Source organism: Oncorhynchus gorbuscha, linkage group LG15 (genome assembly GCF_021184085.1).
Source record: "Oncorhynchus gorbuscha isolate QuinsamMale2020 ecotype Even-year linkage group LG15, OgorEven_v1.0, whole genome shotgun sequence".
Classification (NCBI taxonomy): domain Eukaryota; kingdom Metazoa; phylum Chordata; class Actinopteri; order Salmoniformes; family Salmonidae; genus Oncorhynchus; species Oncorhynchus gorbuscha.
In genome coordinates this window covers 50,254,583-50,268,866 of record NC_060187.1, presented here as the reverse complement: position 1 = coordinate 50,268,866, position 14,284 = coordinate 50,254,583, and the positions used below count along the sequence as shown (strand labels likewise).

Below are 14,284 nucleotides of genomic sequence, written 5' to 3'. Positions count from 1 at the left end.
TGTGTGTGTGTGTGTGTGTGTGTGTGTGTGTGTGTGTGTGTGTACGTCTAAATGGTACCTACACACCTATTGCAAGCTGCCATTCTCTCCAAATGACAGGAATGGAAAATGAAACAGTAAAATGTATAAAACATACCATCACTTTTCAATAGGATGGATAGAAACTCCAAAAGCTTTTGTTGTTACATTCTTGATTTCATACAAAGAGATGGTGAAGAACTGGCACTGGAAGCTGTTATCTACTTCATCTGGACTCCTGTTTTCAAAAGGAAAACAGGCAAGAAATCTCCCTGGATACCTTCCGCAAAGCCTTTGTCATTGCGACAATGCCACTGTCTCACATTTTCACATGGTTCAAAACAAGCTACAATAGCTCCCCCTGTTGGTAATGGACCCACAAAGAAACCCAGAGGGAAACCCCTAACCACAACCGTACAGAGCATTGTATAATTGAGGAGGAATTCAATAAAACACCTTCAAGTTCAACAACCAACTGTTAGTTCCAGATTTTGAATCTGGGGCAAATGTTGGTGAATCATTCCCTAAACGTATTCAATTCCGGAGGTGGGTTTTCGCTTTAGCATAGTGATTCAGTGTTCAGTGACTTTCCACTCTAGAGGAGAGCATGACTAGATCATGCCACCGATTAAGCCTTTACCCCTCTCCTAAACCACCACCAACACCTCCTCCAGGAGTGCTGTAGTATGGCTGCCCTCTGCTACTGTACACCCTCACCAAACTGTGTGTCTTTCGAAGGGTTTGGGATACAGCAAAATACTAATATCTCTTGGCCATTCATGAACATTGGACAATAAAGTCATCTTCCTCCTGCACTGTGGCATTGCACGGTGGTCGTGATACCTAATCAGACTTCGGTTCAAATACTATTTGAAATCTTTCAAATACTTTGAGTGTTTGCTCTAGCCTACCTGGAATGCAAGATTGGGACTATTCTATTGTTCTATTAAACCAGGCAAGTTTAATCGAGCACAGGGCCTCCCGGATGGCGCAGTGGTTAAGGGCGCTGTACTGCAGTGCCAGCTGTGCCATCAGAGACTCTGGGTTCGCGCCCAGGCTCTGTCATAACCGGCCGCGACCGGGAGGTCCATGGGGCGACGCACAATTGGCCTAGCGTCGTCCGGGTTAGGGAGGGCTTGGTCGAAGCAGTGCGGCTAGGTTGGGTTGTGTATCGGAGGACGCATGACTTTCAACCTTCGTCTCTCCCGAGCCCATACGGGAGTTGTAGCGATGAGACAAGATAGTAGCTACTACAACAATTGGACACCACGAAATTGGGGAGAAAAAGGAAATTGGGGAGAAAAAAACAAAACAAAACAAAAAAAAGTTTAATCGAGCACAGATTAAGATTTCAAATGATTTCAAATATCCTTCTTTCTTCACATATCTCTACCTAATCCAAGTGGGAAATGTCACAAATGCAGAGCATCTACACTGTTTCAACTGTACTGGACAATGTCTAGGCCCCTTCAATCCCATGATGTCATATGTTACAATGAAACTATCAAGAACATAACAACTAAGCATGACACGCAACAATAATCTCACAAGTAAGGCTCATTTTAGACAGCACACAAAAATAGGCTAGTAGAGCCAAACATATCTCATCTAGGAAATCAAGTAGTCTTGGCACCCAGAACCAAATCAGATTGCATACATTGAAACTAGTTCAGTGGAGTTTGCACTCTCCCTCCCTGCAGAAGGGAGAAAGCTGGAAAAAACAGCTCATGTGACTTCTGATGTACACTACATGACCAAAAGTATGTGGACACCGGCTCGTTGAACATCTCATTCCAAAATCATAGGCATTCATTTGGAGTTTGTGCCCTCTTTGCTGCTATAACAGCCTCTTCTCTTCTGGGTAGGCTTTCCACTAAATGTTTAAACATTGCTTCCTTTCAGCCACAAGAGCATTAGTGAGGTCGGACACTGGTGTTGGGAGATTAGGTCTGGCTCGCAGTCGGCGTTCCAATTCATCCCAAAGGTGTTCGATGAGGTTGAGGGCAGGGCTCTGTGTAGGCCAGTCAAGTTCTTCCACACCGATCTCGGCAAAACATTTCTGTATGGACCTCACCTTGTGTTGTACCATTAATATATCCCTTCAACGGAACTAAGGGGCCTAGCCCAAAATGTGAAAAACAGCCCCAGACCATTATTCCTCCTCCACCAAACTTTACAGTTGGCACTATGCATTGGGGTATAGTTCTCCTGTTATCCACCAAACCCAGATTCGTCTGTCGGACTGCCAGATGGTGAAGAGTGATTCATCACTCCAGAGAACGCTTTTCCACTGCTCCAGAGTAGAGGTCGACCGATTATGATTTTTCAACGCTGAAACCGATTATTGGAGGTCCAAAAAAAGCAGATGACAATTTTTATTTATTTATTTGTAATAATGACAATTACAACAATACTGAATGAACACTTAAGTTAAAAAACTTAATATAATACATCAATAAAAATCTATTTAGTTCAATTTGGTTTAAATAATGCAAAAACAAAGTGTTGGAGAAGTAAAAGTGCAATATGTGCCATGTAAAAAAGCTAATGTTTGAGTTCCTTGCTCAGAACATGAGAACATATGAAAGTTGGTGGTTCTTTTTAACATGAGACAATATATTCAATATTCCAAGTAAGAGGTTTTAGGTTGTATTTAACATAGTATTTATAGGACTATTTCTCGCTATACCATATGTATTTCATATACCTTTGACTATTGGATGTTCTTATAGGCACTATAAGGAACACATCGACAACAGCCACACTCGAAACAGCGTTGCCCATCGCTCCACAAAAGCCGCAACCCTTGCAGAGCAAGGGGAATAACTACTTCAAGTCTCAGAGCAAGTGACGTTTGAAGCGCTATCCCATCGGTTACACCAGCCATTAGGCTGATAGGCTTGAAGTCATAAACAGCGCTGTGCTTGTGAAGAGCTGCTGGCAAAATGCACAAAAGTGCTGTTTGAATGAATGTTTACAAGCCTGCTGCTGCCTACCATTGCTCAGTCAGACGGCTATATCAAATCATAGACTTAATTATAACATAACACACAGAAATACGCGCCTTTGGTCATTAATATGGTCGAATCCGGAAACTATAATTTCGAAAACAAAACGTTTATTATTTCAGTGAAATATGGAACCGTTCGGTATTTTATCTAAGGGGTGGCATCCCTAAGTCTAAATATTCTTGTTACATTGCACAACCTTCTATGTTATGTCATAATTACGGCAAATTTGGTCAAATTAGTTCGCAATGAGCCAGGCTGCCCAAACTGTTGCATATACCCTGACGCGAGAGAAGTGACACAATTTCTCCTGGTTAATATTGCCTGCTAACCTGAATTTCTTTTAGCTAAATATGCAGGTTTAAAAATATATACTTCTTTGTATTGATTTTAAGAAAGGCATTGGTGTTTATGGTTAGGTACAGTCGTCAAACGATTGTGCTTTTTTCACAAATGCGCTTTTGTTAAATCATCCCCCAGCGTTGCATCGATTATATGCAACGCAGGACACGCTAGATAAACTAGTCATTTTTGTATTTTATTTTTATTTTATTTCACCTTTATTTAACCAGGTAGGCAAGTTGAGAACAAGTTCTCATTTACAATTGCGACCTGGCCAAGATAAAGCAAAGCAGTTCGACACATACAACGACACAGAGTTACACATGGAGTAAAACAAACATACAGCCAATAATAATAGTAATATCATCAACCATGTGTAGTTATAACTAGTGATTATGATTGACTGATTGTTTTCTATAAGATAAGTTTACTGCTAGCTAGCAACTTACCTTGGCTTCTACTGCATTCACGTAACAGGCAGGCTTCTCGTGGCGTGCAATGAGAGGCAGGTGGTTAGAGCGTTGGACTAGTTAACTATAAGGTTGCAAGATTGAATCTCCCGAGCTGACAAGGTGAAGATCTGTCGTTCTGCCCCTGAACAAGGCAGTTGACCCACCGTTCCTAGGCCATTGAAAATAAGAATGTGTTCTTAACTGACTTGCCTAGTTAAATAAAAGGTATAAAAAAAAACAATCTGCAAAATCGGTGCCCAAAAATACAGATTTCCGATTGTTATGAAAACTTGAAATCGGCCCTAATTAATCAGCCATTCCGATTAATCGGTCGACCTCTACTCCAGAGTCAAATGGCGGCAAGCTTTACACCACTCCAGCCGACGCTTGGCATTGAGCATGGTGATCTTTGGCTTGCTCGGCCATGAAGCTCCTGACGAACAGTTCTTGTGCTGACGTTGCTTCCAGAGGTAGTTTGGAACACGGAAGTAAGTGTTGCAACCGGGGACAGATGATTTTTAGCGGTCCCGTTCTGTGAGCTTGTGTGGCATTCCACTTTGCGGCTGAGCCGTTGTTGCTCCTAGACGTTTCCACTTCACAATAACAGCACTTACAGTTGACCCGTGCAGCTCTAGCAGGGCAGAAATTTGATGATTGTTAATAATAATGGGGCAGGAGGGTATGCCTACTGTGCTATTTTCTTCGTTTAAAATTTTTTTTTGTAACTTTTTATTTTATACATAAAGTTGCTGCTACTGGCTCTTATGACCGAAAAGAGCTTCTGGACATCATAACAGCGATTACTCACCTTGAACTGAACAAAATGTTTACTTTAACGAGTCTGACACGAAGGATGTACTGCTTTCCGGAGAACAGGCCCACTCCCTGTCATTACCGTGAAGAAAGGGTAGAGATACCAAAGGAGTAGGTCGGGGTGCCTTGTTAGGATTCGTAAGCGAGTAAGTAAATCGCCTTTACTATGGGTTCTATTGGCCAAAGTGCAATCACTGGAAAACAAACTCGATGATCTATGGTCGAGACTATCCTAAGTCGTGGCTGAATGACGACACGGATAATATACAGTTGGCTGGGTTTTCTGTGAATCGGCAGGACAGAACAGCTATGTCTGGTAAGATGAGAGGAGCTGCTGTCTTGTCTATTTGTCAATAACAGCTGGTGTGTGATGTCTAATATTAAGGAGGTCTCGAGGTATTGCTCGCCTGAGGTAGTGTACATCATGATAAGCTGTATACCACACTATTTACCAAGAGAGTTCTAAACGATATTCGTTGCTGTCTATTTACCACCACAAACCGATGCTGGCATTAAGACCGCATAAAACAAGCTATAAAGTCATAAGCAATCAAGAAAATGCTCATCCAGAAGCGGCACTCCTAGTGGCCAGAGACTTTAATGCAGGTAAACTTAAATCAGTTTTACCTAATTTCCATCAGCATGTCACATGTGCAACCAGAGGAGAAATAAAACCTAGACCACCTTTAATCCACACACAGAGACGCATACAAAGCTCTCCCTCGCCCTCCATTTGGCAAATCTGACTATAATTATATCCTCTTGATTCCTGCTTACAAGCAAAAACTAAAGCAGCAAGCACCAGCGACTCGCTCAATACGGAAGTGGTCAGTTGATGCGGATGCTATGCTACAGGACTGATTTGCTAGCACCTACTGGAATATGTTCCGTGATTCATCCAATGGCATTGAGGAGTATACCACCTCAGTCACCGGCTTCATCAACACGTGCATTGACGACGTCGTCCCCACAGTGACATATCCCAACCAGAAGCCATGGATTACAAGCAACATCTACACCGCGCTAAAGGTTAGAGCTGCCGTTTTCAAGGAGCGGGACACTAATCTGGACGCTTATAAGAAATCCTGCTATGCCCTCAAACAAACCATAAAAACAGGCAAAGCGTCAATACAGGACTAAGATTGAATCCTACTACACCGGCTCTGATGCTCTTTGGATGCGGCAGGGCTTGAAAACTATTACAGACTACATTGCACGCAGAGTCAGCATACAGTGCCTTGCGAAAGTATTCGGGCCCCCTTGAACTTTGCGACCTTTTGCCACATTTCAGGCTTCAAACATAAAGATATAAAACCATTTTGTTTTTGTGAAGAATCAACAACAAGTGGGACACAATCATGAAGTGGAACGACATTTATTGGATATTTCAAACTTTTTTAACAAATCAAAAACTGAAAAATTGGTCGTGCAAAATTATTCAGCCCCTTTACTTTCAGTGCAGCAAACTCTCCAGAAGTTCAGTGAGGATCTCTGAATGATCCAATGTTGACCTAAATGACTAATGATGATAAATACAATCCACCTGTGTGTAATCAAGTCTCCGTGTAAATGCACCTGCACTCTGATAGTCTCAGAGGTCCGTTAAAAGCGCAGAGAGCATCATGAAGAACAAGGAACACACCAGGCAGGTCCGAGATACTGTTGTGAAGAAGTTTAAAGCCGGATTTGGATACAAAAACATTTCCCAAGCTTTAAACATCCCAAGGAGCACTGTGCAAGCGATAATATTGAAATGGAAGAAGTATCAGACCACTGCAAATCTACCAAGACCTGGCCGTCCCTCTAAACTTTCAGCTCATACAAGGAGAAGACTGATCAGAGATGCAGCCAAGAGGCCCATGATCACTCTGGATGAACTGCAGAGATCTACAGCTGAGGTGGGAGACTGTCCATAGGACAGCAATCAGTCGTATATTGCACAAATCTGGCCTTTATGGAAGAGTGGCAAGAAGAAAGCCATTTCTTAAAGATATCCATAAAAAGTGTCGTTTAAAGTTTGCCACAAGCCACCTGGGAGACACACCAAACATGTGGAAGAAGGTGCTCTGGTCAGATAAAACCAAAATTGAACTTTTTGGCAACAATGCAAAACGTTATGTTTGGCGTAAAAGCAACACAGCTCATCACCCTGAACACACCATCCCCACTGTCAAACATGGTGGTGGCAGCATCATGGTTTGGGCCTGCTTTTCTTCAGCAGGGACAGGGAAGATGGTTAAAATTGATGGGAAGATGGATGGAGCCAAATACAGGACCATTCTGGAAGAACACCTGATGGAGTCTGCAAAAGACCTGAGACTCGGACGGAGATTTGTCTTCCAACAAGACAATGATCCAAAACATAAAGCAAAATCTACAATGGAATGGTTCAAAAATAAACATATCCAGGTGTTAGAATTCAAAGTCCAGACCTGAATCCAATCGAGAATCTGTGGAAAGAACTGAAAACTGCTGTTCACAAATGCTCTCCATCCAACCTCACTGAGCTCGAGCTGTTTTGCAAGGAGGAATGGGGAAAAAATTCAGTCTCTCGATGTGCAAAACTGACAGAGACATACCCCAAGCGACTTACAGCTGTAATCGCAGCAAAAGGTGGCGCTACAAAGTATTAACTTAAGGGGGCTGAATAATTTTGCACGCCCAATTTTTCAGTTTTTGATTTGTTAAAAAAGTTTGAAATATCCAATAAATGTCGTTCCACTTCATGATTGTGTCCCACTTGTTGTTGATACTTCACAAAAAAATACAGTTTTATATTTTTTTATTTAACCTTTATTTAACCAGGCAAGTCAGTTAAGAACATATTCTTATTTTCAATGACGGCCTGGGAACAGTGGGTTAACTGCCTGTTCAGGGGCAGAACGACAGATTTGTACCTTGTCAGCTCGGGGGTTTGAACTCGCAACCTTCCGGTCACTAGTCCAACGCTCTAACCACTTGGCTACGCTGCCGCCCATATTTCTATGTTTGAAGCCTGAAATGTGGCAAAAAGTCGCAAAGTTCAAGGGGGCCGAATACTTTCGCAAGGCACTGTATATGCAACAGTTTGGGCCACCTAATTTGCTACAATTTTACGTAATTATGACATAACATTGAATGTTGTGCAATGTAACAGGAATATTTAGACTTATGGATGCCACCCGTTAGATAAAATACGGAACGGTTCCGTATTTCACAAAATAATAAACCTCTTGTTTTCGAAATGATAGTTTTCCATATTTGACCATATTAATGACCTAAGGCTCGCATTTTTGTGTGTTACTATATTATAATTAAGTCTATGATTTGATAGAGCAGTCTGACTGAGTGAAGGTAGGCACCAGCAGGCTCGTAAGCATTCATTCAAACAGCACTTTCGTGCGTTTTGCCAGCAGCTCTTTGTTGTGCTTCAAGCATTGCGCTGGTTATGACTTCATGCCTATCAACTCCCGAGATTAGGCTGGTGTAACCGATGTGAAATGGCTAGCTAGTTAGCGGGATGCGCGCTAATAGCGTTTCAAACGTCACTCGCTCTGAGACTTGGAGTAGTTATTCCCCTTGCTCTGCATGGGTAACAATGCTTCGAGGATGGCTGTTGTCGATGTGTTCCTGGTTCGAGCCCAGGTAGGGGCGAGGAGAGGGATGGAAGCTATACTGTTACACTGGCAATACTAAAGTGCCTATAAGAACATCCAATAGTCAAAGGTATATGAAATACAAATGGTATAGAGAGAAATAGTACTATAATTCCTATAATAACTACAACCTAAAACTTCTTACCTGGGAATATTGAAGACTCATGTTAAAAGGAACCATGTTCTGAGCAAGGAACTTTCTTACATGGCACATATTGCACTTTTACTTTCTTCTCCCAATACTTTGTTTTTGCATGATTTATTTGAGGCTAAATTGATGTTATTGATGTATTATATACTGATGTATACTTAATATACTAAGTTAAAATTAGTGTTCATTCAATGTTGTTGTAATTGTCATTATTACAAATAAATAAAACATGTAGAAAATCGTCCGATTAATCGGTATCGGCTTTTTTTTGGTCCTCCAATAATCGGTATCGGTATTGCCGTTGAAAAATCATAATCGGTCGACCTCTAGTCCAAACACACCAAGACAGTTGTGAAGAGGGCACGATAACACCTTTGTCCCCCAAGGAGACTGAAAAGATTTGGCATGGATCCCCAGATCCCCAGATCCTGCACCATTGCATCACCGCCTGGTATGGCAACTGCTCGGCATCCGACCGTAATGTGCTGCAGAAGGTAGTGCGTACGGCCCAATACATCACTGGGGCCAAGGTTCCTGCCATCCAGGACCTATATACTAGGCGGTGTCAGAGGAAGGCCCCAAAAACTTCTAAAAGACTCCAGTCACACAAGTCATAGAGAGAACAGTCTGTGACCGCACGGCAAGCGGTACTGGAGCGCCAAGTCTAGGTCCAAAAGGCTCCTTAACAGCTTCTACCCCCAAACTATAAGAACAATTAATCAAATGGCCACCCGGACTGTTAAAATTGAACACCCCCCACCTTTGTTTTTACACTGCTGCCACTCGCTTTTTATTATCTATGCATAGTCACTTTACCTCTACCTACATCTACAAATTACCTCGACTAACCTGTACGCCTGCACATTGACTCGGTACCGGCACCCCCCTGAATATAGTGTCGCGCCCTGACCTTAGTTATCTTTGTTTTCTTTATTATTTTGGTTAGGTCAGGGTGTGACATGGGGTGGTTTGTTGTGTTTTTCCCTGTCTAGGATTTTTGTATGTTTATGGGGTTGTTTACTAGTCTAGGTGTTTTGTATGTCTATGGTTGCCTGGATTGGTTCTCAATTAGAGGCAGCTGTTTATCGTTATCTCTGATTGGGAACCATATTTAGGCAGCCATATTCCTTGGGTAATTCGTGGGTGATTGTCTATGTATTAGTTGCCTGTGTCTGCACTTATTCTATATAGCTGTCACGTTTGTTTTGTTGTTTTGTAAATTTGTTGAAGTGTTCTTCGTTTCATTAAAATAGAAGATGTATGGTCTCATCCCTTGGTCTCATCCATACAACGAACGTGACATATAGCCTCATTATTGTTATGTAACTTTTTATTTTATTTTTTACTTTAGTTTATTTAGTAAATATTTTCTTAACTCTATTTCTTGAACTGCATTGTTGGTTAGGGGCTTGTAAGTAAGCATTTCACGGTAAGGTCTACTACACCTGTTGTATTTGGCGCATGTGACAAATACAATTTGATTTGATGGAAAGGTGGCATCCTATGACGGTGCAATGTTGAAAGTCACTGAGCTCTTCAGTAAGGCCATTCTACTGCCAATCTTTGTCCATGAAATTGCATAGCTGTGTGCTCGATTTTAGACAACTGTCAGTGGCAGAAATGGCCAAATCCTCTAATTTGAAGGTGTGTCCATATACTTCTGGATATATAGTGTATCTGGATTCAGGCCTCGCTCTGCTCTGCTGTGAGGAAATGGCTCTTTCTCCTATGTAGTGCACTACTTTAGACCAGAGCCTTATGGGCACTGGTCAAAAGTAGTGCACTATATAGGGAATAGGGTGTCATTTGGGACGTATCCTGGGATTGCCAGCACCAATGCTCTAACACAGTGGCATAGATAGCAGCTACTGGGCTGTGCTGAAATGTAAGTAATGCTCCAGGCTAGAATATGAGTGCATGGGGTTCAGTCTCTAAGTAGGCTACCAAAAAATGTCCTTTTGTAAATGCAAGCACTGGCTCAGACAAAAACAACAAGGGATGAAAATACCCACACACTGACTAAAGCACAGGTAATGTTACAGGAATGTGTAACTTTTCACCATGGATTGGTTGTATAGATTTTGGCAGTAGATCTGTGGACAGGAAATCGGTCAGCATGATCTTGCTCAAACCAGCACAGAATTATTCAAAACGACTTTGTTTATAAGTTATTTGACGAGTTTTCATAAAAGCAGAGACCACCTAAAATAGTCAGGAGCAATGGGCATTAGTTCACCATTAAAGAGATCTGTCATTATGTACTGGATGACTATGAGAACACAGAGATAGTCAGTCAGTCCGTTTAGGTACAGCTTAGCTCCCAGTCTTTATCAAGACCTCACCCTCAGCTCCCTCCATGTTTCGCACAGGAAAGACGTGTACATAGCCACAGCCCCACTCCAAAGACGCAGGCTGAATCCAGCTACCACCCTCCACTTTCCCAGGCCACTCCCCTTCCTGCATCCAGAGCATGGACTAGTCACAGATCTGACATGACTGGATAGGAGAAATCAGGGGTTCCAACGCATCACCTACAGCAATCTATTCTTTTAGATCAGTGATTAGACTACCCCAAAGTAAACAGGGCCTAGTCTAACACCAGTTTTGCTTCCTCAATTTGTCTTGGTTTTGGTTGGCTTGACCAGTTTTGCTTGGTTTGTATGGGCATGTGTCGCATCATAAACTTTCCACAGGAAACGCTGGTTTCGATGTTCAGTCTATATTTAAGAAGAGTGGAAGTCAGAGGATGCCACTCGATTAGAATGAGGAACATAACATGAAAAACATACGGTTGCCATTCTGTTTACCCCAAAAATATAAAGGGGTGTTTAACACTTGTTTGGTTACTACATGATTCCATGTGTGTTATTTCATAGTTTGATGTCTTCACTATTATTCTACAATGTAGAAAATAGTAAAATAAAGAAAAACCCTTGAATGAGTAGGTGTGTCCAAACTTTTGACTGGTACTGTATATTAGTCGACTGGTCGATTGTTTGGTCGACCGAAATTGTTTTATATATATATTTATTTGTTATTGCTCTACTAAAACATATATATTTGTTATTGTTCGACTAAGACAATCTCAGTCGACCAACAGCCTAATGACCAAACAATCGACCAGTCGACTAATTGAGGTCAGCCCTAAACTCAATATTAGGAAGGAGTTCCTAATGTTTTGTACACTCAGTGTATATGCATTAGTGATCATTTTTGATAATCAATTCACTCTGTTACACATTTTTTTGTTTTACATTAGAATGCCCATCTCAGAAAAACTATCTCAAGAAATATGCCCCCGAAAATTGGATTCCATGCTTATCGTTCATATTCTGATGATGGTTATACTTTAACTTGTGTCAATGGCAGTGAAATGGCTGGGTATGTAAACAGTCAACATATGGACCATTGTTGTACCCACCTTGAGTCCATCGCTGGGCAACCGGTACCCAAACCGTGCAGGCAGGTCATCAAAGTTTCCCGTTTTGTTGTCAAATGTGTACTGAAAGAGAAATAAGAATACAAATCGTATCATGAACTACTTGGTGGTGTTAATAACTAGAAGCTCCAAGCACAGAGACAAAATATGTTTTCTGTAAACCAGTGAGTCAGTCAGTCAGTCTGTCTGAATGTCTGTAGACCACGTCTGTCTGTTTGTGTATCTGTCCGTCTATCTGCCTTCCTGCATGCATGCCGGCCTGCCCACCCATGCGCCCGTCCGTCTCTCAGTCTGCGGGACTCACGGCAGAGATGTCGGCCTCGACGGGCAGCAGGTTGAGGAAGGCAAAGAGCTGCACGGTAAAGATGGTGTAGATCTGTGTGGCGGACAGCATCAGCATCCCTAGGGAGAACAGCATCTTGCATTCCGAGCTGTGCCAGTCGACTGACACACACCTGCACAGACTGACACACAGATGGACTGTCCCAGTGCTGGCGGCTCTCACACCTGCAGAGTGTACACACATGCAGAAACACAGGTTTGTCACTGTCTGTAGGCCTACATCTGCTATCCCAGCCTCCCACAGAACAGAAAACAAGCACACCACACCTGGGTTCAAATACCTAGGTCATTTCTGGCAATCTATGTTAACTTTGGTAATTTATACTTTAATAACATTTTTTTCAGATATATAGTATTCATTTTTATATCTGTGTCCATATTGTCTATTAGTTTCTAGTGGATACACCATGTGATTTAAGAAAAAAAATTGCCTAATTAATGATTTTTTTCGAATAAACAATGGAATAATTTTCCATGAACTCCAACTATTTACTTTCAACTTTCCAACTATTTACTTTTTTCACAACTAACACCAGTTTGGCGCCAAAACATTTACAAAAAAGACAAATTTACATAAATAAAAGTGTGTAAAAAAAAAAGGATATCTCATGTTGAAACCCTCATATGAAACACCAATGGTATTCACCTAGTTGATAGTTTATATTTAGGATGTTTTAAAGCTCTGGAATGCCATATATATTTGTTGATCTTATTTGAATATTTTACACACTAAGGGCCAGGGATAATTAGACACCTGTGATAATATTAAATCAAAAGGCCAATAGATACATTCCCCCCATAACTTGAAAGAAACCAAAAATCTGGTAGTTTACTGGCAAACTTTGAACGTTTTCAGTAATATACCTTCCCTTAACAACCCTCCGCATGGGCGGAGAAGCACAGTGCAGTAATCTTTCCAAATAGTTTAACTTAATATGATTAGGCTATACTTTAGGCCTACTACATTTTCTGGAAATAAATATTGATAACCCATTTATTGTCTCTGCCTGCAAATTGTCCCACTCCTAAAAGGTAGGCAAAATGTAACCGCTCTCTCATCATTCTTGCTGCTTCAGATTCAGTATCCTATAGACTACCTCTCCTCTCCTAGATTTTGTCTACACTTGGCACTTACATTCATTAGTAAACATGCAATGATCTACACGGAGGGAAAAGTACACTGTGCTTTCAGCACCACGGACAGAACTCTTGTTAACGGGTATGCACAAAAACACAAGAAAGAGAGCTCAACATTACATTTAAACTACTCAATCTGTGTGAGGAGTGAAGTCTCTGATGGGCATTGACTAGAGCAGTGAAGTCCGGTATAGTTTCTGATGTCGCTATGTGCAGGATTGCTGAGAGGTAAGGGATGATCTGTGCCTTGACTTGTTATATTTCATCACTGAAAATGTCCGTTCACATACATAGGTTGACCCAAACAGTACAAACATCTTCTGAGCATTACTCCTAATCTTTGGAAATGCATAGAACCTCGTCAGTGACATTGTTTTGAATACTTCTCCAATCATTGCATCAGACTGAAGATCGGTAAGCTCAAGTTGCAGGTCAGCGGGAGCGTTATCCACATTGAAGGTGAAAGGAGAGGAAACCAACAGCATGTCATTTTCCAACACTTTGAAATACTCAAAACGATGAGAAAACTCACCATTCAAAGCACGTATCAGCGATGTATACTTCTCCCATTGGTCATCTGATAGGGAACAGACTAGTAGTGTCAGAAGGTGAGTGCGTTCATTGGCCCCTCCTTGGTGGGTCAGGAGGAGCAATTTTCCCTTGAAGGCTTTGACAAGGCTGTACATCGAATGTGCAAAAAGGCCCTTCCCTTGTAGTTGGGAATTCAGTTCATTCATGAGGGCCATGATGTCCACAGTGAAGGCAAAAATCAGCCAACCATTCTTTATCTTGCAGTTGAGGGAAATCCACATATTTTCCTTTCATTTGCAATAACTCAGCAATCTCTGACTTCAGGTCCCACACCCTTTTATGCACCTTCCTCAAACTCAGCCAATCTCACCTTTGTGTGGTAGGGGAGATCTGCATGACCCGACTGTCTCTTCCAA

At 41.7% G+C, this 14,284-nt stretch overlaps 1 protein-coding gene across 2 annotated transcripts in view; it reads right to left on the bottom strand.

Moving 5' to 3' along the window:
* Positions 1-14,284, bottom strand: part of LOC123997454 (E3 ubiquitin-protein ligase RNF13-like) — an 85,201-nt gene that overhangs the window by 54,474 nt on the left and 16,443 nt on the right. For both annotated transcript variants that reach the window (XM_046301710.1, XM_046301711.1), the window contains exons 2-3: positions 12,163-12,365; positions 11,841-11,921 (exon numbers count right to left, since the gene is read on the bottom strand). In XM_046301710.1, coding sequence (XP_046157666.1) covers positions 11,841-11,921; positions 12,163-12,276 — 195 coding nt within the window. In that variant the 5' untranslated portion in view covers positions 12,277-12,365. The remainder of the gene's footprint in view (positions 1-11,840; positions 11,922-12,162; positions 12,366-14,284) is intronic.